The sequence below is a fragment of the Nelusetta ayraudi genome, unplaced genomic scaffold (genome assembly GCF_046127955.1).
Source record: "Nelusetta ayraudi isolate G7.1 ecotype Tasmania unplaced genomic scaffold, CSIRO-AGI_Nayr_v1 ptg000005l, whole genome shotgun sequence".
Taxonomy (NCBI): Eukaryota; Metazoa; Chordata; class Actinopteri; order Tetraodontiformes; family Monacanthidae; genus Nelusetta; species Nelusetta ayraudi.
The window spans coordinates 2,007,868-2,032,038 of record NW_027466055.1 but is presented as its reverse complement, the minus strand read 5'-3'; the positions used below and the strand labels follow the sequence as shown (position 1 = coordinate 2,032,038).

At 46.3% G+C, this 24,171-nt stretch overlaps 1 protein-coding gene across 6 annotated transcripts in view; it reads left to right on the top strand.

The window, feature by feature from the left end:
• The first annotated feature begins 545 nt into the window (after positions 1-545).
• The window catches only part of dmxl2 (Dmx-like 2), a 37,168-nt gene continuing 13,542 nt past the window's right edge, over positions 546-24,171 (top strand). For 2 of the 6 annotated variants that reach the window (XM_076048621.1, XM_076048603.1), the window contains exons 1-39: positions 546-1,013; positions 7,304-7,429; positions 7,661-7,732; positions 7,832-7,910; positions 8,120-8,264; positions 9,097-9,163; positions 9,260-9,432; positions 9,715-9,895; positions 10,033-10,213; positions 10,369-10,587; positions 10,673-10,944; positions 11,568-11,837; positions 11,921-12,150; positions 12,514-12,716; positions 12,839-12,960; positions 13,279-13,368; positions 13,497-13,596; positions 13,688-13,807; positions 13,899-14,126; positions 14,351-14,637; positions 14,887-15,059; positions 15,148-15,799; positions 15,883-16,212; positions 16,287-16,406; positions 16,640-16,775; positions 17,613-17,723; positions 18,234-18,403; positions 18,696-18,793; positions 18,905-19,070; positions 19,283-19,547; positions 19,704-19,906; positions 20,406-20,795; positions 20,911-21,093; positions 21,212-21,508; positions 21,610-21,801; positions 21,896-21,972; positions 22,215-22,345; positions 22,945-23,190; positions 23,962-24,144. In XM_076048621.1, the coding sequence (XP_075904736.1) occupies positions 927-1,013; positions 7,304-7,429; positions 7,661-7,732; positions 7,832-7,910; positions 8,120-8,264; positions 9,097-9,163; positions 9,260-9,432; positions 9,715-9,895; positions 10,033-10,213; positions 10,369-10,587; positions 10,673-10,944; positions 11,568-11,837; positions 11,921-12,150; positions 12,514-12,716; positions 12,839-12,960; positions 13,279-13,368; positions 13,497-13,596; positions 13,688-13,807; positions 13,899-14,126; positions 14,351-14,637; positions 14,887-15,059; positions 15,148-15,799; positions 15,883-16,212; positions 16,287-16,406; positions 16,640-16,775; positions 17,613-17,723; positions 18,234-18,403; positions 18,696-18,793; positions 18,905-19,070; positions 19,283-19,547; positions 19,704-19,906; positions 20,406-20,795; positions 20,911-21,093; positions 21,212-21,508; positions 21,610-21,801; positions 21,896-21,972; positions 22,215-22,345; positions 22,945-23,190; positions 23,962-24,144 (7,375 nt within the window). In that variant the 5' untranslated portion in view covers positions 546-926. The remainder of the gene's footprint in view (positions 1,014-7,303; positions 7,430-7,660; positions 7,733-7,831; positions 7,911-8,119; positions 8,265-9,096; positions 9,164-9,259; positions 9,433-9,714; positions 9,896-10,032; positions 10,214-10,368; positions 10,588-10,672; positions 10,945-11,567; positions 11,838-11,920; positions 12,151-12,513; positions 12,717-12,838; positions 12,961-13,278; positions 13,369-13,496; positions 13,597-13,687; positions 13,808-13,898; positions 14,127-14,350; positions 14,638-14,886; positions 15,060-15,147; positions 15,800-15,882; positions 16,213-16,286; positions 16,407-16,639; positions 16,776-17,612; positions 17,724-18,233; positions 18,404-18,695; positions 18,794-18,904; positions 19,071-19,282; positions 19,548-19,703; positions 19,907-20,405; positions 20,796-20,910; positions 21,094-21,211; positions 21,509-21,609; positions 21,802-21,895; positions 21,973-22,214; positions 22,346-22,944; positions 23,191-23,961; positions 24,145-24,171) is intronic. The other 4 variants (XM_076048633.1, XM_076048629.1, XM_076048611.1 and 1 more) reach the window with 3 other exon arrangements.

Below are 24,171 nucleotides of genomic sequence, written 5' to 3'. Positions count from 1 at the left end.
CTACCACAATCATAATTATTATTATTATTATAATTGACATTTTTCTGGAGTTCTATTGATAGGACAATGTTAAAGGGATGCAGAGAAGGGAATCATCAGTTCCATTACAGTTACACCAAAGCAACACATTTTAATATCAGATATTTTCTGAAACTAAAAAAACTGTTTTTGCTCACCTCACCTCACAGAATGAAGACCCTGCGTTTATGATCAATGAACTCAAATTCTTTAACGTGGGCTGCTCGTTCCATATGCTGGCGCGTCGTGAACATAGAAAAAATATACTAGAAATGAGGACGGTTTAGGTATTTCCCCTCTCAAAAATAAGGAAAAAAAACATTTTTCGTTTTAATAATCAAAATCCGTGTGTGTAATACGTACATTTTATGTAATAGCCGTTTGTTTTTTTTTTTTGAAAGAAAAAATACATATAAATGTCAATATAGCGCAGATTAAAATAAGGATTTGTCAAAAGCCTATCTAGACTTGCTATATCTATGACGATTCGGTCGTGCCTTGACAACGTCGTGAACGCGCATGTCAGGTTCGCTGCAGAGATCCCGCTGGCAGGCAGCGGCTCCCAGCCTCTCACGATTAATCATCGGGATGGTGTCGATAGTGCGGGGCGACGGGCAGCTAGCTCCCTGCCTTTGAACAAATGACACGGCCAGGTGAGATTAACACACATTCGGGCTGAAACGCAAAGTCCCCGCCAGTCCAGCCACCGTGTTGCGGGAGGAGGACGACGCTGCCTGGCCGGTCGAGGACGACGTGAAGGCAACTGATGGAATTCCCAACCATTGCTCGATGGAGGAAGCGAGCGGATGGACTCTTTATTAATAATTAAAAACATAAACCCATCTTGCTGTTGCTGCTGCTGCTGCCGCTGCTGCTAAAAAAAGAAAGAAAAAAAAGTCAAGGGAAAAATGCATCTGCACCAGGTGCTGACGGGAGCCGTGAACCCGGGAGATTGCTGCTATTCGGTGGGGAGCGTGATTGACATTCCGTTCACGGTGAGGATTTCACTTTGCTATCATTTCCTCCAAGATGACACCAAATGAAAGCTAGCTGGCTAGATGGCTGACTAGCTGGGCCGATCGTCAGCCAGCTCAGGCTGCGTGGTCGGGCTGGAAACGGGCTGGCTGGAGCGCTGAAACAGCCAGCCAGTATTATGCCGCACCGAGGGATTCACAAAGCGGTAAATCTACTAGCGGAGGCGCCCTGATCGCAAGCCTTCCCTTCATTTAGCTCGACAGTCAGTCAAGTCATTGGTTAGCTAACGTCCACGGGGAAACGTTACTCTTGCCCGTGGCCAAGTGGCACTATTGTTGAAACGTTGTATCGCCCCACACTCGAAGACGTTAGCCTCACTAATGACCTTTAGCTACACGTCTTTACGTTCGAATTACCGCAAGGGAATCCCTTTTGCGTAGCCCCGCCGTTAACGCTAGGTATTACGAACGCTCGGCAATGGCGAGGAATATTGCGTGTCAGGCGTAAGTTGGCATTTCACGATACGTAACGAAAACAACTGCGCAGCTCTCGAGGTTTGTAAACGCAGCGTTTTTTGGGTTTTTTTTCTCGTCTTGTTGCAGAACTAGATAAGCTCGCTACCATTGGGCGTTAAATCCTTTTCACGGATCGTTTAGCTCGCTGTCATCCTGGCTCTCTGAGCTGCGCCAGTCGTGACGTAGAGAGCCTTATATGGATACATGAGCCAGCGCTGAGTGGCAGCGTGTTGTTGTCGAGAATGACATCCGCACAACTTGGTGCCATCTGCCATCTAGTTTGGGGTTGAAGCGCCGCTGAAAACGCATCGCTCCTGTCCACTGGTCTCTCTCTCTCTCTCTCTCTCTCTCTCTCGCTCTCCCCCTACGCACGCGCGCGCGCGCGCACACACACACACACACACACACACACACACACACACACACAGACACTTAGCAGACCACCACATCCCCTGTCACACTGGCTGTGCCTATTCCTTGTTTGTCTTTAGCCCATTCCTGCTCTAAGGCCACCTTGTATAACCTGTTATTGCAATGCGACATAACTGGCAAGGTGCAAACTGTTTTCGACTGAAGGGAGAGATCAGAAAGTGAACTGTTGTTATATCTCACCGGGATATATTTTTGTTTTAATCTGGATGCATTTGTTTGCATGTATCATTTTACAAATGTCTTGACAATGCAGTTGGTCCATAAAGTTTGTTGGCAGTGACTCCAACCTAAATGTATTGGTTTAATGCAATTGGCAAGTTTGGAAAACATGTTGCAGTCTAATGTAGCTGTATGTAACTAGTTTATTATTGTAGTGACTCTCAATGTGTTTGAGATTATCATCCCGTTGATTTATTTTTCCAACCGTTTTCTTCTGAAAGAGGAGTTGCCCGCTCCCCTCCCTCCGCTCACACTGACCCCCAGATCAAGGATGTTTGAATGTAAACAGGCAGGCCTCGTGTGCCTCCGGTCAAATCTGCTCCACAGCGTAGGACAGAGCTGGTTGTGGGGCTAAAGCCTTGCTCATTGCCGCAGGGTTGCACTTTCCATGCCTGGTGTTTTCTTTCTGGGACTGAGAGGATATTTGGAGAACGCTAGACAACGTGTCCGATGCAGTTAAACTCACACTGACCCTTAGGCCTCCTAGGCCAGACACACACATACACACACACACACGCGCGCGCGCGCACACACACAGAGCCCACCAGTTCAAATGAGCAAGCCTGAAACTAGTGCTTAATGTGATGAAGCATAATGTCTTGTCTTTAGTTTTGTCATTTACAAAAGGTCCCACGCTCATCGTTTTACACCTTCTAAAACTGTCTTGACAGCGTCGGGCCATGTTGTCCTAAATTCTGTGTTGATATAGAATAATAAACTGAACCCATGGTCTGATTAGTAAAATACAGAACAATAGGTCTGATATATCCATCCTTGATCGGTGTGTAAGAATTTTCTTTTTTTAACCTTTTAGTGCTGCTTTGATTTTTCTATCACTAAATTAACGCAGTTGGACTCAATTCACCAAATCAGATACATAATGTTCGATATTAATGAATCACAAATAAACTGCAGCCTGTCGATGAGCATCGGAGCATCGAAGTCATGTCAGGAACCAGGCACGGCATCGGCTTTGCTGCTGCATAGATTTCTTCCCAATTCTGCAACTGCTCAACCCGCATATGCAGGCTTCAAAGCCTTGACTATTCCCAGATAATTGTCGTTGAGGATCCAAAGACCTATAAAACGTCAGTTCACATTGGTAGCAGAAACCATTGCATAAAATGCCAGCTTGAATCTCTGCTTCCTCCCAGTGAATTGACAGCAGTGTGTGGCCTATGCTCAAAAAGAGTCAAAGGATAATAAAAAAATTAAGCGGGCAATAAAAGTGGTGGTGGAACAGGATTTGACTTTTGCATGGCTTTTCTTCATTATGTTTTTTTTTTTTTTTACCTGTGATTGCAAGTGCATTCACTCATGGCCTGTGGGTTTGATATGCAGAGCAGCTGAGATTCGGACTAAAAATAGAACGCACGTGCAGGCTTCACAGAGACACAATACCCCACCCGCCAAAGTTGAAGGCTTCTCTAAATTTTTTATATGCATGCTCATTGGTTCATACCTCGGACTGTGGAATGACCACAGAGGGTGGAGGGGGGGGTTATGTCAGTCCATCACCAAGGGCTTAACGGCAGGGTTTGAAAACATTGTTAGTTTTCATGAAAGGTCAGTTATTAAAAGCAAAATGTTGAGGCAGCTACATTGCTGTTATTTACCTGCAGGCCGTTCTTCATCTTCTCTTCAGATCTGACCTCAGCAAATCCTCAGACTCCATCCAATTCCATCCTCCACTTCCTCTTCTGTCACACCAGTTAGCTTCATCGCTATCCTTTTATTCTAATGTACCTGAGCTTCCGGGGATGAGAACGTTTCCTCTGAACCTGATCTATTTTTTTTGGGGTGGGGGTGGTTGTGTCCTGTTTTGAGTTTATACTATTTTTCTGAGTGTGTACAGGACATTGCACTGCCATTTTAAAACAGGAAGCGCAAGTTGTCGATCCATTCATTTTTCTATCGTATCCTCCTGTAATGGATGCAGGGTTGCTGGAGCCTCTCCCAGCTAATTTCGGCCAACATCCTACGAAATTCACTTCAGTGGCCTTCCTCTCGCACATCAGAGAATTCCCCAGACACGAGAAACATCCATCCTTTACCTTGCTCTGCTGTTTATACCAGTAATACACACCGTCATATAAATCAGACATAGCTGCTCCTCTCGACTGTGGAAAACACCATATAGACTTTAAAGTGGGAATAACGCTTGATCTTCCATGCAAGAGTACTGCAGAGTTAGCCGAGTCCCCCTCCTCATCTGTGAATGGACTTTTTCATGCTGCAGTGAGTGTCGGGGGGCGGGCAACGAGGCCAGCATGACTCGATGACAGAGTGCGGGATCAAAGTACAGCCCTGTGCTATAGGGTTGTTTACCGGGGAAATATCCTAACCCAGACAAGTAACAGCGCCATTAAAAACCCTCCTGCCAGCCTGAGCTTGAAAATAGTGCTCACTTGGTAGCAGCTGTGAAACACGGCTCACGTGATCGCGTTAGACACAGGAATCGGACACATTAACAGATGTGATCTCCCTCCTTTTTATTGGCTGTTATTGCTGTAAGTCAGAGTGAGAGGCGTTTTCCCCCACACAGCAAGACAGTCAGGCCCTGCTCTCAGCCGTCAAGCCAACCACATTTATGACTCTTAAAACTGCAGGATGTGTTGCCATGTCACGAGGACTGGACGTGCTGTCTTTTCAGTAGACTGGAAACAGAGTTTGCTGACTGAGCGCATTAGAGCCGCGACAGCGCCGCTCCTCAGTGTGATCAGCAAACGAAAGCACCTCCGATTGGCTGTGGGTCAGATCGTATGTCATACATGGCATACTTGATACTGCGCTTATATATTCTTCTCACTTCCTTACACAGCACAGATATATAGGGTCAGGGCTCAGCTTCATGTAATGATCGTCTGTATCAATATAAAGGGCCGTGTACATGACCCGCCAGAGCTGTTGGATTTCAGTTAGTTTTCAGCTCATTGTGGCTGCAGCTGCTGTCAGTGTCAATGTGTTAAAGAGATACAAGTGAAAGACGCACTCGATGTTAAACGCTTTAGCTTAAGGTGGCCCCAGGTTTACATGAGACTGATAGAACGACATATAGCAGTTCCAGTGTCAAAATAGCATGACAGCTACAGGACAGAAGTGTATTTTGAAGATGCGTGTTGTAAGACAGACAACAAGCACGTTGAATGTTGTTCTGCATGTAGTTGACAATAAGATCAAATAGACCGCTTTAGGTTCCTAATGTAGACCCCCAGAAACTGAGCTGCCATGGTTTTAATGCGGGGGGGGAGTGCCGCCTCACCACAGCTGATGTGTTGACAAGGAGACTTTTGTGTCACGTCAACATTTTCATTTCCTCTAAATGTTTTCTTTCCCTTTTCTTTCCTTCAACCGTCTTGAAGACAGTGGTCTTCAAGTCCTCTTCAGTAGCCTCTAGTTGCTAACCTGAGACGCTGGCACCTCAGTGGGTGGCAGCCAACTAGGTCAGTAAGGCTGCAGTCGCTTTACCAAACACGCTTCAACAGCGCTCGATAACTTCTTGCACTGTAGGCAGTTCTGAGCCGGTATGCGTGTTGATATCAGGCCTGCTTATGTTTTGTGCAGCCTCGACACATCATGCTGCTTTAGAATAAGGTCTAAGGTAATTAGTAGCCAGTAGAAACTTAATCAATACTAGTTCTAACCTATTAATGTTCAAAAAGTATTAACAACCAGAAATATATGAAGTAAACCCTGAACTGAGTGTTAACATAGTATTTTGTTTTGCTGTTATATTTCTAATCTGCGGCGTCTTTACGGCTGATATTTTCTTTAGCCTTTTTTTCTTCAGTCATCTCTGACGTGTGATCCCGATTCAGGTAGATGTAGTCAAGCCGGTGTCCATGCCATCCTGCTGGCAAACAGAGTGAAGCCTGCTTGCACATTTGTTGTGCGTATGTATGTACTGTATGTGAGGCAGAGAGGTGCAGAGCGACCCTAGACAGTGCGTGACGGTGACCGCTTTTAATTCCAGCTGCAGCGTGCGGCAGCAAAAAGCCTGCAGCAGTAGTAAAGTGCAGGCTGCGCCTCCTGTCCGTTCTCTCTCCTCCTCCTGCTGCTTAGTTATCATATGAAGTTGGGTGCACTGCGCTCACATGGCCATCTTCACCCTATGCTCCGCCGCTGTCGCTTCATGTCAGGCCACGGGCTGTAATGTCGTCCTGCTTTGTAAGCGAGCGGTTCCCAGCCTCGCCTCCTGTTCTCCTGAATTATAAAAGACACGAGCCGTCATCGTGACTGCGCTGCTGCTTTGAGGCCAGCTCGCCTGTCTGCCAGGTGCTGCTGCTGCAGCGGCGCTGCTGCCATTCTGCACATTCACTGGCCACCAACAATCACCATTATGTCCGTTTACCTTGCTCGCCATGTTTCAAATATCAACATGGCTCTGCCCCAGTATTTGTTTAAACTTAGCATTTGAGTTTAGCATGGCACAGGAGTAGCTCTCACTATGTCAATGTACGCAGAAGTGCTACCAGGTAGGGATGGCAATTCTTCAGGACTTCTTGATATAACGCTTTGTTTTGTTTTTTCTCAGTATTTCACCTTCCACAGTGGCATCAACAGTACTCATAAACTGTACTCTGGAAATACAAATAATACTCTATTAAAAATGATGAGTTATTTGGAAATATTAGTAGTTAAAGCTGATGTCTGGTTAATATTTATGACAAATATCTGATGATTGAGGGTTTTTTTTGTCAAACTGACAACAAAATGCTCAATTTATTAATAGTCATTTATGTGACCTTGTGAAATATGTATATATACATGTGTGTATATATATATATATGTATATATATATATATATATATGTATATATATGTATATATATATATATATATATATATATATATATATACATACATATATATATATATATATATATATATATATATATATATATATACATATATATATATATACATTTACATATATATATATATATACATATATTTACATATAAATTAATATTGATATTTTATTATAAATTAATAAGAGCTTTGATCCACTGTTTTTCCACTGTTTAATCAGTAAACAGCTGACCACCACCACCACCACCACCACCACATCAAGTTTAATCTTTGAAGATTGAGCTGGTTGGTTGTGCTGTGAACTGATCCTCATGGCTCTTCCTTGTGTTGCAGGCCTATGGCTCAGGTTGTGATGTGGTGATCTTGGCCAGTGACTTTGAGTGCGTGCAGATCATCCCCGGCGCGCAGAATGGAAACATCCAGGTGGGCTGCGTGGAGTGCTCCCACCAGCTTGGCAGGGTAAGTACTGACTGCACAGTCGGACGCACTCCCACGCGAGGAATTTGCTTTGTTTTCTCAAGGCCACGTGACATTCTCGTTTACTGTGTGCATCAAGAAGATGAACTAGCAATTCATGCATTGGCCACGACCCCTCTTACCCCCGTCTCCCCTGCGGGAGTGGCTGTGTTGCACTGATGGGCTGACTAATATTGGGATGATGAATGCAGCCTTTGTTTAATTTATTTCTAGATTGCCGCATCTTACGGAAACACAGTGTGCATCTTTGAACCTCTTACTACCAACCCAAACAAGCGCCACAAGGTAAGCGCCAATGCCGGTGTTCAGGACAGATGTAGCGGTTGAAATCCCTCACATGTGCCAGTAACATTGCATGGTGTGTTGCTCTCCCACCGCTAACAGCAACTTAACTATCAGTGGCAAAAGACGGGGCAGTTCTTCCTCGATGCCATCACCTACAACCTGGCCTGGGACCCACAAGGTACGCCGACGCTCCCTTTGCTCAGGCAGATTCTCCCTGTGTCAAATTCAATTAATCCGCACTACGAGCAGCTTGAGTTACAGCACCCCCCTCTGCAGTTTGTTGCTAACAACGTGCATTATGTAAGAGTCGCAGCGTGCGTTTGGCTCGGCAAACTGCTGCCGTCATTGTGGGACGAGAGGTGTGTAACTTGCTTTTCGTGCCGGCAGGAAACCGTATCCTAGCAGCGACTGAGCGGCTCCAGCTGTGGGCCCCGCCGCTGACGGATGCCCTGATAGAGGAGGAGGATGGGCAGCTGACCGAGGACAGGCCCCACCCTGTCCTCAACGACTGGAACTGCGTCTGGCAGTGCAAGTACGTCCCACTACAAATGTGATTTCACCTCCTGCCGAGAGCGGCTGCGGAAAAAAACTGTTGTGACGCAGTCAGCTAAATGTCGGTCGGCGGAGGAGCCGCATTCTGAAAATACTCTGCCTTGTTGTTAATTTACCAGCACATTATGCCAAATCAGTGTCAAGCAGCTTTGTTCGAAGTCGTCATGTTCTTTCACTCCCCTCCTTTCACCAACTATAACTGTCTTGTAAAGATATTACTGAAGTTATGAACTAAATCATTTACCCACTTTGCTTGGTAAATCTAACTGTAGGGGTCAATGATTTTGTATTTTTTCGGTCCCTTCAACCAGTTGTGTTTATATTTGAACTTTTGGGCAAATTAAGAGTGTGCCAGGGGCTTGCTTGTAATCTACATAACGATCTGAGGTGAGAGAGTCAGAGAAAAATGAAGGCATTTACATTAAGACATCCACACAACTTCAACTAACTAAAAAAAAAGTTAGTTAGTCATTCAGCTGTCAATTACACAAGAGTGTTTTAATATTGTTGTTGTGGTGCTTTCAAGCTGTGTCAACATCCCGCATATTGTCATCAGGCATTAGTAATTGTCATCTGATGACATGTCCACACCCAGGAAAGTAATGAAAACTGAGAAGTGCAAGTGCTGAAAGTAGCAGTAATAGAACACCTCCTACCCAAACACACACACACCACACATACACACACGCACGCACGCACGCACGCACGCACGCACGCACGCACGCACGCACGAGTGACAGGGAAAAGCTGAGAGTTTCCCATGGAGAAGTGAACATTGCTGACAATTAAGGCTGTGCTTGTGTTTCTCTCAGGACTGCTGCATCCATTCACATTGCCAAGTGGTCCCCCGATGGCGAGTACTTTGCAACTGTTGGAAAGGTACGTGATTCTCTGACACAGTGTGATGAGCAAACAGAGGAAAAGTTGTCTGTGATTGAAATTTATCTATGTACTTGGTGTGTTTGCCCTGCACAGGATGACTGTTTACTGAAGGTGTGGTATCCCACCACGGGCTGGCGCTCCGCAGTGGTGGTCCAGGACCACTCGGATAAAAAGCCTGCTCCGGTTCACTTCTCCTTCGTTTACCTGGCCCACCCTCGCTCAGTCACTGGCATGTCCTGGAGGAAGACCAGCAAATACATGCCCAAGTAAGAAAGCAGAGGCTGCCATGATGGCTTTGTTACATCTCAGTTGTTCAAGAATCAAAACCCCAAAACTGACCCCTCTGACTTCAAGAGTGCAGGTTGATGAGCAGCCTTGGCCATCCACGTCCCTCTAGTTTGCTGTTTTAATTTGCAAGAAAGATATAAACATATATACAATATAAAATATAAACATCTTGATTCCAGATCTTGTTTTCATTTTAAAACAATACATTTGAATTTAAAGACCCTTAGTCAAGTTACATTCTTCTTCTTTTTTTTTCCTAGGGGTTCGGTGTGCAATGTGTTGCTGACTTCCTGCGAGGACGGTGTGTGTCGGTTGTGGTCGGAGACCCTGCTGCCTGAAGACAGCCTGCTCGGAGGACAGATCTCTGAGAACACTCAATCCTTCAGCTCCAGCCTGCCAGGCCTGGCAGGCAATAAGGACAAGATCCAGCATGCTTTGGAGGTACATTCAATTACACAGACGGCTCGGCCAAAAAGGCTATTTAAAGGATGTGCTTCGCAAAAAACGGAAATATTAAACTCAATTTTGAAGCATTTTTGTGCATGTCCTGATTTCCTGTTCTCCCTCCGCTTCCTCAGTCAATCCATCACCTGAAGCATCTGCGCCGCGGCCGTCGACGGTCCTCCGCTCTGGTGGCGCACAGTGAGCTGCTGCCCTCTCAGCTCAGCACGCAGGACACGCACACTCACCGCCACATTGTTCATCACGCTAACGCCCTGTGCCACTTCCACATCTCGGCCAGTATCAACCCAAACACAGGTCCGGTACCGTTAGTGGAGCTTTGCTGTCCATGTTCTTTGCAGTATTGATTCTGTAGAACATGGTTCCTTTGATGTTTCTTTGTTATTATCACTTTATCACCCTGCTGTCTGCTGATCGCACGTCTGATGTATCTTCCCGTGCCCTTCCGTTAGATATCCCATCGGTGTTGGCTGATTCTACAATATTCAACCCGGATGATGGCACGGGCGGTGGAGGCTTCGTGGTTCACTGGCTCAACAACAAGGACCTCAGCTTCACATCTTCAATGGACCTCTTCATGCTGCAGCTCCGCAAGTTCTCCGAACAGCAGCTGGAGCAAACCTCTGAAGACCCCTTGGACATGGAAGGATCCCCTCTGAAGTTTGACTTCGGTATGTGCCAAAGTGATGGAATGTTATAAAAATTATTAAATATAAAGCGGCATTGCTTCAAGTTCAGTGCATTGTGGCTTTACAGAGCTGGACGAGATGTCTGACAAAGCCTCCTCGGAGCACGGTGAAGAGGTTGAGCCAGGGGAGCAGGGCAGCACCAAGGCATCCTCCCCTGGCTCCAGCTCCAGCCTGCCCCTGCCCTCCATGCTGCTGGAGAGGAAGATGGAGACCTTGACCACTGAGTGGAACAAGAGCCCTGACATGCTGTTCACCATCCACCCTACTGACGGATCCTTCCTGGTTTGGCACGTGAAGTACTTGGATGAATTCAACCAGGGCATCTTCAGACAGGTTCAGGTGAGCAGTAATTCAAAATGCATCTTAATTCAGCCGTGACTCTGTGTCACTGTAATTAAAATATGTTCAAAATGTCATTTGGCACCTCGTCAGCCTTGAATAATGTCATAAAACAAATTAAATCCTGTACTTTTCTGAATTTTTCCCATTGGTCTCTCAGCTAGCCGGCTTCAGAGATTATTGCATCCCACCTCTAATTTGCAGCTGCAAATGCTGCAGTTTTATCCGTGGTAGGACGAACAGTGATTAACACAGTGCCAGTTTTCCTAAAGGAGAGTGAAGATAAAACACAATCAGGCTGAGGAAGAAGAAACACATTAGAGAGAAGCCAGGCTTGGATTTGAAAGCATCAGTCTGCACAGGAGCCCTAAATACATGTTTTCATGTGCAGAGCAGGTACTCAGCACCTGAAGGTTTTTCACTTTAATTAAAAATATGAGGAAGGACACAATCCTCACAGACTACCCAGTCTGGGAACAGTTTAGCAGTACACAAGTGACGCTTCAGTGAGAAGGTGGTAATTGTGGCGCTGATGATCTTGATCTCACGTCAAAAGGCAAAGGAGCTTCTTTCTTTCAAACTGAAAAACTGACCCTCATGTGCCTCTCCAACTTTTCTTCCAGGTGTCTTTCTCGTCTCGCATCCCAGTGGCTTTTCCCACCGGCGACGCCAACTCGCTGAGTAAAAACATCCTGATGTACGCCTGCACTCTGAGCGAGGGCAGAGGCTCCGGGGCGGGCGAGCAGGAGCCCCGGCTGCTCCAGCACGTCTCCCACTCTGCATCGGCTTCAGTCAACCTGGGCTCAGCACTGAACCCCTCTTCTTACTCTCACCCGGGCACAAGTCCTGCTGTGATGATGGTCTCCAAGCATGTTGACGGGTCTCTCAACCAGGTAGAATAATCAACTGTTTTCTTGTGGGTTTACGTTGTTCATCCGTCACGTCCTTCTCATCATGACGCTTCTATATTTTCCAGTGGGCGGTGACGTTTGCCGAGCGCTCCGCCTTCTCCAACGTGTTGACGGTGTCTCACAACTTCCGTTACTGCGGCCACCGCTTCCATTTGAACGACCAGGCCTGCCACACAGTGCTGCCGCTGCTGCTGACCTCCTCGCACCACAACGCTCTGCTCACGCCGCCCTCGGCTCCAGGCAGTATGGAAGGAGAGCAGCCTCCTACCTTCCCTCTACCAAAGGGACTTCCAAGGTAAAGAACAAAGGAATGACGGAGAAAGACTTTCATTAAAAGAGAAAATGCAGAAATATTGGAAGCCCTGGTAGCTCTGCCAGTTTTGTTACAATAAACTCTTCAAATGTGAAAGTTAAGACCTGAAAGTTAAATCCCAGTATTTTTCAGGATGCTGTAAAAGTTAATTTGACAATTAATCATGTTAGGCTGCTCCATTTAAGTCTAAGATGAGAAATAAAGAACTGAAAATGGGCAGATAGTGGGAACTGTACTGTGAGAGATGGTGTGAATTATGGCAAAATTAAACTAAATGTATTGTTACTGACGGTATTGCAGTATTCTGATGGAGCTCATCTAACTAACGGATTTTTCCTCTTGTAGAAAGCAGCTTCGCAATGCGGCTACAAGGACATTCCACGACCCCAATGCCATATACAGCGAGCTGATCTTGTGGAGGGTGGACCACATCGGACCCCTGTCCTGCACTGGGGGGGTGTCTGAACTGGCCCGTATCAACTCCCTGCACACCTCCGCCTTCAGCAACGTTGCGTGGTTACCTACACTAATACCCAGTTCTGTGCTTGGTAAGTGAAGCGCGCTTGTATGGGTCTGGAAATGGTTTTTGGTGATGAAAATTGTGCTATTCATTATTGTATGGGATCGCACAGGACTTCTGATTGACCCTGTTTCTATTTTACTCTCCCAGGGACTTATTGTAACAGTGCCAGCGCATGCTTTGTTGCATCTGACGGTAAGAACCTGCGTCTCTATCAAGCTGTGGTCGATGCCAGGAAATTACTGGACGAGCTGTCAGACCCAGAAACATCTGTGAGTAGAAACACGCGCATCACTGCAAAGCAAACAAAACATTATTCAGCCAAATGTCAGATTCTTAAATGTAGTGGTTTACATGAAGTCACTTCTTGTCTTACAATGGGGCTGCCTCTCCTTACCAGGCTTGTGGATGCCTCAGCCAGTTCATTTTAATATGAAATATTCTCTATAAACATAATTATAAACAATAACTGTGAGCCAGATTTTACACAATTACTTCTACCTGTATCACTCAAACCTTCCATTCTATAAGCCTTAAGATTGAATGCAACGATGCAATGCAAATGTTCTTCTTTCTGTGTCTCTATTTAGAAACTAGTGGGTGAAGTGTTCAACATTGTCAGCCAACAGTCCACTGCCAGACCAGGATGCATCATAGAGCTGGACGCCATCACAAACCAGGTCAGTCAGACAGATATCCAGCATCTGAAATCCTGAAGATCAACTGAAAACATGTTGTTGTTGTTGTTGTTGTTGTTTAGTTTAGTTTTTTAATGTATGATTCTATTTCACTATGACTTGTCCCAAAGTGTGGCACCAACACCCAGCTTCTGCACGTCTTCCAAGAGGACTTCATCCTGGGTTACAAACCCCAGAAGGAGGAAGCCTCTGCCTTTACATCTGGTGACGGTGCAGCATCTTGCCATATCAGCGTTTATCCAAGTCTTTTTATACCCTGAAGTGGAAAAGAAGACTATAATCCATTTTTTGTTGTGTCCAGATTTCCAACCTCCCCCATTCTCTGAAAAGTTCTTCCTGGTGGTGATAGAAAAGGATCTGAACAGGAACTCTGTGCTGCAAATGTGGCACCTACATCTCAAGTCTGTGCAGGCCTGTGTTGGTAGGTTCACAGTAAACATAGTAGACGGTAAGTAAAACAATTAGCCGTCATGTAACTTACACATTGTATCTCCCTGTGTCTCTTTACACAGATGAACCGAGCCCAGATTATAGTTTCCAAAGCCAACTACTGGTTCCCAATCAGGCAGTGAACCCTGACTCGTCCCCCGAGACCTCCCCTGTTAGGCCCCTCCCACGTTCAGCCTCCTCAGCCAACCTGCAATCAGCCAGTAAGCTCATCCTCAGCTCCAGACTGGTGTACAGCAAACGACTGGACCTGCCCCACGGTGTGGAGGTGACCAGGGCCACGCCATCTGCAGGTGGGAATCACTTTTACATACTGTGTATGACCTGCTTTGCTATTGTAGTCAGAAAAATCTAAATGTTTCAAAGAAATATAGGCCATGCAGTCTCAACTTTAGAGGAATGTCAGGTTTTGTTTCAAAGAGGGGTGAAAAAAGAGGTGAATTTATTTGGTTTCCATGTAATGTGAGGATTTTATATAGATTTTAATTCCCATCATTGTTCCTTTTCTCTCTGCTAGGCCACCTGAGTTCCTCCTCCATCTACCCCGTGTGCCTGGCTCCTTACCTGATTGTGACGACCTGCTCTGACACCCGCGTGCGTTTCTGGCGCTGTGCTGTGGAGTGCGATGACGGGTTCATTGAAGAAGATCAGGACAACCGCGTGTACCGCTGGGAGCCCTGGGCTCTGATGAACGAGGAGGAGGACAACAACAGTGCGGTGTGCATGTCGGGGCGACCTGTGGCCGTGTCCTGCTCCTACATCGGCCGGCTGGCCGTGGCCTTTAAGAAACCGAGACAGGTGCAGGTAAGAGTGGCGATGGTGTCTTGAGAGTATTCAAACAGTAGAGCAGTGTAGGGTTTTATTTAACTGCAGTGGGGTTATATATACGCTACCAGTCAAAAGTTTGGACTCACCCTATGAATTTAATGTCTTTTCTTTCATTCTCATGACTGTCGACGTTGCAGTTTCTCACTGGAGGCATCAAAACTACGTATGAATAGACGTGGCGCATCGGACAAATGTAAAGAGTTTCAATGTGTGTTCGTCCACCAGCTTCACGGTTCTTCAGAGGACTTTTCCATGCATGTGTCCATCTACGAGTGCGAGTCCACCGGTGGCTCAGAGTGGGTCCTGGAGCAAACCGTCCACCTGGATGACTTCACAAGACCCTCGTCAACCCTGGACCCAAGAGTCAGCGTGGACTCCAACCTTTTTGTTTACAGCAGGTCGGAATGATGTTCCGTGTTTTTTTTCCACTCATTGCTTTACTCTGTGTTGGAGTGTATCTCAACTCAGTCGTTTTCTCTCTGACAGGTCTGACCTGTACATGAGCAGAGACCACAGCTCCCCCAATATTAAGCACTACGTCCACTTGGACTGGCTGTCGAAGGAGGACGGCTCCCACATCCTCACTGTGGGAGTCGGCTCCAACATCCTCATGTACGGACGAATCTCCGGAATGGTCAATGAGCAGACGAGCAGCAAGGAAGGGGTGGCCGTCATCACCCTTCCCCTAGGGGGCAGCATTAAACAGGGCATCCGCTCACGTTGGATCCTGCTGCGGTCCATCGACCTCTTGTCTTCTGTGGACGGCACGCCGTCTCTGCCCGTCTCCCTGTCCTGGGTGAGGGATGGCATCTTGGTGGTGGGCATGGACTGCGAGATGCACGTGTATGCCCAGTGGCATCAGGACAAGAAGCCGGGGGAGGGCGAAGAAGGCAACGCGCCGGCTGCGGACATCTCCGCCGCTCAGAATGCAGGCTCCTCCTCTGTGTTCGAGGGCCGGGCGAGGTCAAAGAGCGTGTTCGAGGGAAGCACAGCCGTGGACGAGGCCCTTCGTGCCCCCTCAGGACTTCAGGAAGGAGGGCTGTTTGAGGCGGCTCACTCGCTGTCACCCACTCTGCCCCAGTACCATCCCACCCAGCTTCTGGAACTCATGGACCTGGGCAAAGTTCGTAGGGCAAAGGTGAGTTTTTTTCCAACCACAGATATTAACAAATATACAGGGAAACAGTTGATCTGATCCTCCATGTGCCCTCTATTCACCAGGCCATCCTCGCCCACCTGGTCAAGTGTATTGCTGGGGAAGTTGCTGTGGTCCGTGATGTGGAAGCAGGTGAAGGCGGAGCCAGGAGACATTTATCCAGAACCATCAGCGTGACCGGAAGCACAGCCAAAGACACAATTGTGGCGGGCCGCGACGGCGGCAGAGACTACACAGAGATCAACTCCATCCCCCCGCTGCCACTGTACTCTCTCATGTTGGCTGACCTTGACACCTCATACAAGGGAGCTGAGGAGGCCACTAAGGGAACGAAGGTGGCTGATGGTGAGGGAGCCCAGAAGTCCACAGAGGATCAGTATTCTGATCTCTTCCAGGTTGGTACTGAGGCGGTGGGTGTTGTTCTTTCGGGTCTTATCAAGTTCTAAAACCTCTGCCCCTGCCTCAACAGGTACCGACTGTTACCACTGATGACTTTGTTAACTTTGCTGCTGACAAACCAGAGAAGAAGTCAAGAGTTATTAATCTCTCTCAATATGGACCTACTTATTTTGGACCAGAGCATGCCCAGGTATTAATACCATCCATATATTACCTTTAAAAATTATTGCTTGACTGAGCACCATTTAGTATCTGAAAAATTATCAAAAGTGAGGAAACGGTGTCAAATGACTGCTGTTAACTTCATTGTTAAATGTATACGATAACACAAACTCTTTGTAAATCCCTCACTTCCTATGTTTTTGCTGTGATGCGGCATGGCGGTGTCTTCTGTTCATTACTCCTCTGTGTTTCTTTGTGTAGGTGTTGTCCAGTCACCTCATGCACTCGAGCCTACCGGGCCTGACCAGACTGGAGCAGATGTTCCTGGTGGCCTTAGCAGATACTGTTGCAACCACCAATGCTGAGGTTTCCAGCTCCACTGATCAGAAGTACTCAGGTTAGTAACCAAGGAAGAATGTTCATGCTGTACATTGTTTTTCCCGTCAGTGAAATAAGCATTCCTTTGCAGGTACAATGTGTTTTCATTGGTTGATGCTGAAGGCTAGTATATTGTGAATATCACATCATCTGTTCAGTAAATGCACTCTTAACTCGTGGTTATTTTCAATCAAAATACCTAAAGATAATTGAAACTGGACATAAAGAATGAAAAATGATGTCCTTAATACAAACTTGCACCTGTGGAAGTTAGTCTGCTTGTTTATTATTATCTTTCAAGAATTGGCCAATAACAGTAATGTCAAAATGCCTTAACCTGACCTGATTCTACCTCTAATAAACCTGTATTATGAAAATACATGATGCAAAGATACAACCTTCCTCCTCATCTACCGGTCTGTGTGCTGTTATCGTCCGTCAGAGATGAGATTTCATTATTGTTGACACAAGGATTATGAGAGAAAGTCTTGATTGTGTGGTCATGGGTGTAGGTAATCTCCAGCCATGAATTATTATCAACACAAACACGGCTTATACAGCTCCACTCTTAAGTGTATGTGAACAGATAATGGCCATCTGTCATCATCCTTGTCTTTTTTCCTCTAATTTCCATCCTGTTTATTTAGTCTTTTTGAGGAGAAGACGTTAACAGGTTGTTCCAGCATTAAGTAAGCACCAAGAGGTTTCAAGGATGGCGACAAGAGCGTTTGAGCGCATCATGAACTCAAGTGACACTCTTGTGTGACTCTGGCTGCCATTTCTGCCCACGGTTCTGTGGACTGGCGTTGACACCCCAGACTCTCCATGTTGTGTGTGTGTGTGTGTGTGCGTGCAGGTGCCGAGGCTCTTGATGAGTGTGGACTGAGGTATCTCCTGGCGATGCGCCTTCACACCTGCCTGCTCACCTCTCTGCCCCCGCTGTACCGCATGCAGCTCCTCCACCAGGGTAAAATACTCTGCTTGCTTTCATTATCTCAATGTAAATGCAAAACCTTATTGGAATTTTTTTTTATAATTCTTATTTTTGGGTTGATGCCGGTGTAGTTGGTAATTATTATATTAATAAATGTTTTATTGATGAGTCATTGTTGTGTTCATTCTAATTAAGCGTGAAGCGTTTTTAAATGACCTAATTTTTTTTTTGAGAAATTCTTTTTCATAGAACATTAGTTTCATATAAACTTGAAAATACACTATGTGTCTTTGAGTGTCAAAAGTATATTTGTTTTTTTTCTATCGCAGGATGGAAAATTGTAATAGGCGTTTCAGTTTGAGTGACTATCAGCCCTGTACAACTGTTGGCTTGATATCAGTTTCTGATTCGGCAAATATCAGTTAATGGAACCGGTGTTTTTTCTTTGTTTTTTTTTGCTGCTATTTTGCATTTCTCATGTTTGTTTGTGGAGGACTGTTGTCATTTGTCCTTTGTCTGTCCCTCTTGTCTTTTCTATGGCAGGCCTCTCCACATGCCACTTTGCGTGGGCCTTCCACTCTGAGGCCGAGGAGGAGCTGCTCAACATGATCCCGGCCATGCAAAGAGGAGACCCTCAGTGGTCTGAGCTCAGAGCAGTTGGTGTTGGTTGGTGGATACGTAACATCAACACTCTGCGGAAGATGGTGGAGAAGGTACAGGCGCATTCCAGATATGCATTACAAAAGATAGCTTTACTTGTTCCATTTTTTTGTTGTTGGATTTGCCACTCAAAAATCAACTGATATTAACAGTGACCAGTAATTAATAAAGCTCAAATAGTTTATTGATCCTTTTACTTAGCAAATGCTATAAGATCTCTTTCAGAACTGATACAGGGAGTCAGTTAAAGTAGTGGTTAGAATTGCTTGGCAGTTTGGATTATATGTCAGAAGTTTGCAGACCGAATTGCTTGTCTTGACAATTGCAATGCTTGTGTGTCATCAGTTGGGTAAAGCTGCTTTCCAGAGACACAACGACCCCTTAGATGCTGCTCTGTTCTACTTGGCTATGAAGAAGAAAGCCGTCCTGTGGGGACTTTTCAGGTACACTGTTGTTTTTTGTTGCGACACCACTACGTTGAAGTGAGCTCCTCTATTGTAACATTAAATAGTCTAATTTTGGATCAATCTGAAAGTGTGAATTTTCCTCATCAGGTCTCAGCATGATGAGAAGATGACTCAGTTCTTCAAGAACAATTTTAGTGAAGACCGCTGGCGAAAGGCTGCTTTGAAAAATGCTTTCTCCCTTCTGGGAAAGCAACGCTTTGAACAATCCGCAGCTTTCTTCCTATTGGCTGGATCACTCAAAGATGCCATCGAGGTTTGAATGACACTTTTTTTAAAACTCGACAGCAGAAAATATGCATAGACATAGTTTTTTTTTCTGGTTAGGCCTATTTATTTCCTGCAAGAAATACTGATAGCATCTTTGTTGTGGACACAACCTCTGCATGGGTGTTCAGTGTCTGTTAGTATTAAAGTATACAAAAGTATTATTTACCTGAGAATTTACCTTTGGTGTTTACTGTGTAGGTACTATTGGAGAAGATGGAGGATCTCCAGCTGGCCATGATCGTAGCGAGACTTTACGAGGCCGACTTTGAGAATTCGTCCACATGTCAAGGCCTCCTTTATGAGAAAGTGCTGGGCTGTAACAGGGACGGAAGTGGTTACCACTGTTCCAGGCTGCACCCTGACCCTTTCCTCCGCAGCATCGCCTACTGGATCATGAAGGATTACACCCTCGCTTTGGACACACTGCTGGAGCGAATCCCCAAAGAGGATGATGAAAATCCTGGTAAGTGTTTATTTATTTTTTTTCTCAAGTACATTTCTGTCAAAGGTACCAAACAAACAGAACAAAGGGAAACTGCTCCCACTGCTCCACACTTCCAGTGTTCTGTTCCAAGAAACTCTTAACGTTTTTGTTCCCTTTTCTGTTCGTCTCGGCTAGATGTGATGGTGAAATCATGCAACCCGGTGGTGTTCAGTTTCTACAACTACCTGAGGACTCACCCTCTTATCATCCGCCGTCACTTTGCAAACCCCGAGGGGACGGCCACCACTGTGGGTCTCACTGTTGAGAAGAGCAGCGCAGACGAGATCAACCTCATAGAGCGCAAGTTATTCTTCACTACAGCCAACGCGCATTTCAAAGTAAGCTGGCCATTTATTTCATTTAGTTTCTCCCGAAGCATCAGGACTTTAATCTGAATGGCAGTCAGATTGCTCCATTTTCAATGTTAGATTTTGCTCATGCGTTTTACCAATCTCAAGTAGAAAGCAAGTTCCCTTTTGGGTTTAGTGACAATTTGTTTTAGTTGTGACAAAACTATGAAGTGGCTAAAGCAAGTTGCCTACAAGGAACTAGAGGACATGCAGGAAGCGAGTGAGAACCTTGCTGATCCTGCAGGGAGTAGTGTGGATTCTACTGGTTTTTCCCTGCAGCATTTCCCAGTGACAAAATATACATGTGACCTGCTTCAGTGCGGTAGACAGAAAGTGCACCCTGTCATCTTCCAGATTGATCTCCTGGGTTCTTTAAAGATTCAATGAATACTTCATGTTACATGCAAAAAAAAAATAAATTCCCAGCTTTCTGCTACAAGTTATTACAAATTGGGTGATAATCTTGTATTCATTCTGTCATTTATAGGTGGGTTGCCCGGTTTTGGCCCTGGAAGTGCTCTCAAAGATTCCAAAGATTACCAAAAAATCTGGCTCCTCCCCTCTCAGCAAAGCATCATCCAAGGCCAACCTGAACTCGAGCCAACCCATGGAAAATGGCACCCAGGAAGGTTTGGACTGGGGCTCCCCAGCACCTCCTGCCCCTGCCTGGGGAGGGAGTGACAGCGGAGGCGGCTTGGATTGGAGCCAGCCCATGGTCAAGGTTGAGGAAGATGAGCTAAAGCTAGACTGGGAGGATGACAAGGGTGACGACGAAGATGACGACGACGGTCTGACCATGAAAAAACCAGAGGCTGAAACGACGGCCGACGGAGGCGCCGGAAAGAGCGGTGGCAAACTTCAGAGAGAGAACTCACAGGTTGGAGATATAATATGGAGAATCTGTTAAATGCATTATTTTTTCAAATTATGCTATATATGTTAATCTAATGGTAATGTGCTAAATTGGAGTTTCCTTTTCTCATGTATCTCAGGGTGAGTCAGAGGTTGACGTGATTGCAGAGCAGCTGAAGTTCCGTGCTTGCCTGAAGATCCTGATGACAGAGCTGCGCACACTGGCCACAGGCTTTGAGGTGGATGGAGGGAAGCTTCGCTTTCAACTGTACAGTTGGCTGGAAAAAGAGATTGCAGCCATGCACAAGATCTGCAACTACAAGGTCGGCTTTTGTCTCTATTCAACCTCAAATGTATTTTCAGCTCACAGATATTTTATTGCATGACTGTAATTGACATTGCTCCCAGTTTTTTCAACTTAACTGTTTATTTTACAAACAGGTGGAGGGAAAGGAGGAGGATTCAGAGGTGGATCGTTGGGACGAGCGTATGACATCAGTGGACATATCAGATGACGCACTGGAGCATTTAGACGTGGGCGCCTTGGAGCGACACCAGATGGAGCGACGCCGCCTTCAGGCCAAGCAGCAGCACTCGGAGCGTCGCAAGGCCTGGCTGAGGAAGAACCAGGCCCTGCTGAGGGTCTTCCTGTCCTACTGCAGCCTCCACGGAGCCAAGGGAGGAGGAGTCACCTCTGTTCGCATGGAGCTGCTCTTCCTTCTGCAGGAGAGCCAACAGGTACGCATGCATGCAGCTCACACCTGCACTGCAACTGTACCGAGAGATATTCCAAGAGTCCGTCCTCAGTGTGCTTCACCCGCCTTGTGTTTACTGTGCAGGAGCTTACGGTGAAGCAGCTGCAGTCTCCGCTCCCTCTGCCCACCACGCTGCCTCTTCTGTCTGCTTGCATTGCTCCTACCAAGACGGTCATAGCCAACCCCGTCCTTCACCTCAGCAACCACATTCACGACATCCTCCACACTATCACCCTCATGGAGGCCCCGCCGCATCCTGACTTCATGGATGATCGGGTCAGAACTGGAATTCAAGTAGACCAGATAAGAAAGCCTGCAGCCACCTGTAGTTAACAAGTTGACTGAAGTATTTCTTTACCCCCCTCCTTAGGTGAACGCTCTACACACACTTGCAGCGTCTTTGTCTGCATGCATCTATCAAGCACTATGTGACAGCCATAGCTACAGGTAACCTTTTCCGGGGCAGCTCTGCGATATTAACGTTGACTCACTGCTGGTTGTGGGGAAATGCACTAGTTGGTTTTGACAAGAGCTTCACACCGTCTGCAAAGTTTTTCACATTGGTGTCAGGTTTTCAGAAATCTGCCTCGCGCTCCTGGGCTTTACTCATAATCAACCCAGTAAAATATCCCGACTTTCATTTTGCTCCGCAGAAAGGTTTATGTTCCATCTGTGTTTTGCTTTTGCAGCAGCCAGACGGAGGCTAACCAGTTTACAGGGATGGTTTACCAGGGCCTGTTGCTTAGTGAGAGGAAACGACTTCGCACAGAAAGCATTGAAGAACACATCACTCCCAACTCTGCTCCTGCGCAGTGGCCAGGTAACAATAATACTGCGTTTATGAACGTATGTCATATGTAAGGTTAGATCAGACTCAGACTCATTTTTCAGTCAGCAGTCAAACAGCATCCAGGAAGAAACTGTTTTTAAATCTGTTGGATCTTGATCGCATGCAACGTGAAGTAAAGGACAGTGGCAGAAACCCAACCAGATGTTGGCGCTGTTCTTTGAGGCTGCCATGTCCTCTTCCACTTGGAAGGAAGAAACCAACCACTTTAGCTGCAGGCTTTAAATTTGCTCTCCTGGAAATGACATAAGAAAAGATAATTTGGGACTTTTTTCTTTATTCTTTTTTTAATTGGAGCAGCATCAAACAGCAAATTTACAGTGAATGAGCATCAGTGGCGTGACTGAATGGGGATGTAAAGGCAGAGGCTGACCAAAGCAGCCAGTCTGTGTTTGTACAGAGGGCCAGATGGTGTTCTAAAATAGGCTCCTCATGGCCTCTGGGAAGGAAGGAGAAAGACAGACAGATCACGCCATCATGACACCGTTTCAGCAATGTTGCCTTTAAAAGGCAGCGTCTTCAACAATATATAGTTCAACCTTGAGGTCAGACGTCACGTCGTGTGTCTGCAGGTGTGTCGTCGCTGATTTCCCTCCTGGTGTCTGCGCGGGAGGAGGACCAACCTCGGCTCAACGTGCTGCTGTGTGAGGGAGTGGTGGCTGTGTACCTGGCGCTGCTCATCCACGGCCTGGGCACTCACAGCAGCAACGAGCTCTTCCGCCTGGCAGCACATCCCCTCAACAACCGCATGTGGGCCGCCGTCTTTGGAGGAGGGGCTAAAGTGGTGATCAAGCCAAAGAGGCCAGAGGCCCCTCCAGGTAGACGATGACTGAGTGCTTATGTCCATGGTGCCTTTCTTTTTGTTGTGTCTCTATTTGTGTCTGCCTTTTCTCTGTGACCCTGCATTGTTTGACTCTTTTTCACATATTCTCTCGTTGCCGTTGTCCTCCTCTGTTCCATCAACTTATCTTTTAACCTAGACGACAAGTGATTCCTCCCCTCAGGCTTGCTGACTGGGTTCAGAGCTTAATATTTCGTGTAGTGAGGAACTATTTCACCCATTAGTAAAAAAAAAAAAAAAAAAAAAAAATGTATTTGCTTATGTCTTTGTTTTTATGGTTATTTCTCCACAATTTACCAGAAAGCTATTTATTAAAGTGTATGTGAATGAGAACTCATTTCAGATGGGTAAAAAATGTAAAACAACCTTTAATATGTACGGAAGCGCATTGCTGCCACGCTAGAAAAAAAATGGGGCTCAGTCTCACAGTATAACTTGAATTCGCTTCTGTAAATACGGCCTCGTTTCATATTATGGGTTTGTTTCAAGACAACCTCTTCAAAAGTCCTTTCAGCTTGATGTACATCCATCCAATCAGCGAGGGTTTTTCAGCACCCACGTCTCGAAACACAACATGGACCACTGACATTTGGTTCAGTATCGGTTCATCCGGCCGTGTCCCTGATGTACCAGTGTGTCTGCTCCTATAATGCTGCTGCTGCTGCTGCTGCTGCTGCTGCTGCCACCGCTGCCGCCGCTGCTGCTGCTGTTCAGTGTGTGTGAGTCTGCCCTCTGCCCTGTGTCCCAGCACCAGCTGATTTTGAGGCAGCCAGGCCAGAGGAGGCTCAGGAGACAGGAAGACCTGAGCAGAGCAGCCAAACCCCCAAACCCTGTCCCATACCCACTGAAACCCAGCGCCCCAAACCACCCCCTCCTCTCTTTTCAAGGGGAGAGGGGCTCAGCACTTTGGCACCAGCAACTAAGACCAGCTGTGAGTAACTGGGCTGCTGGATTGCAG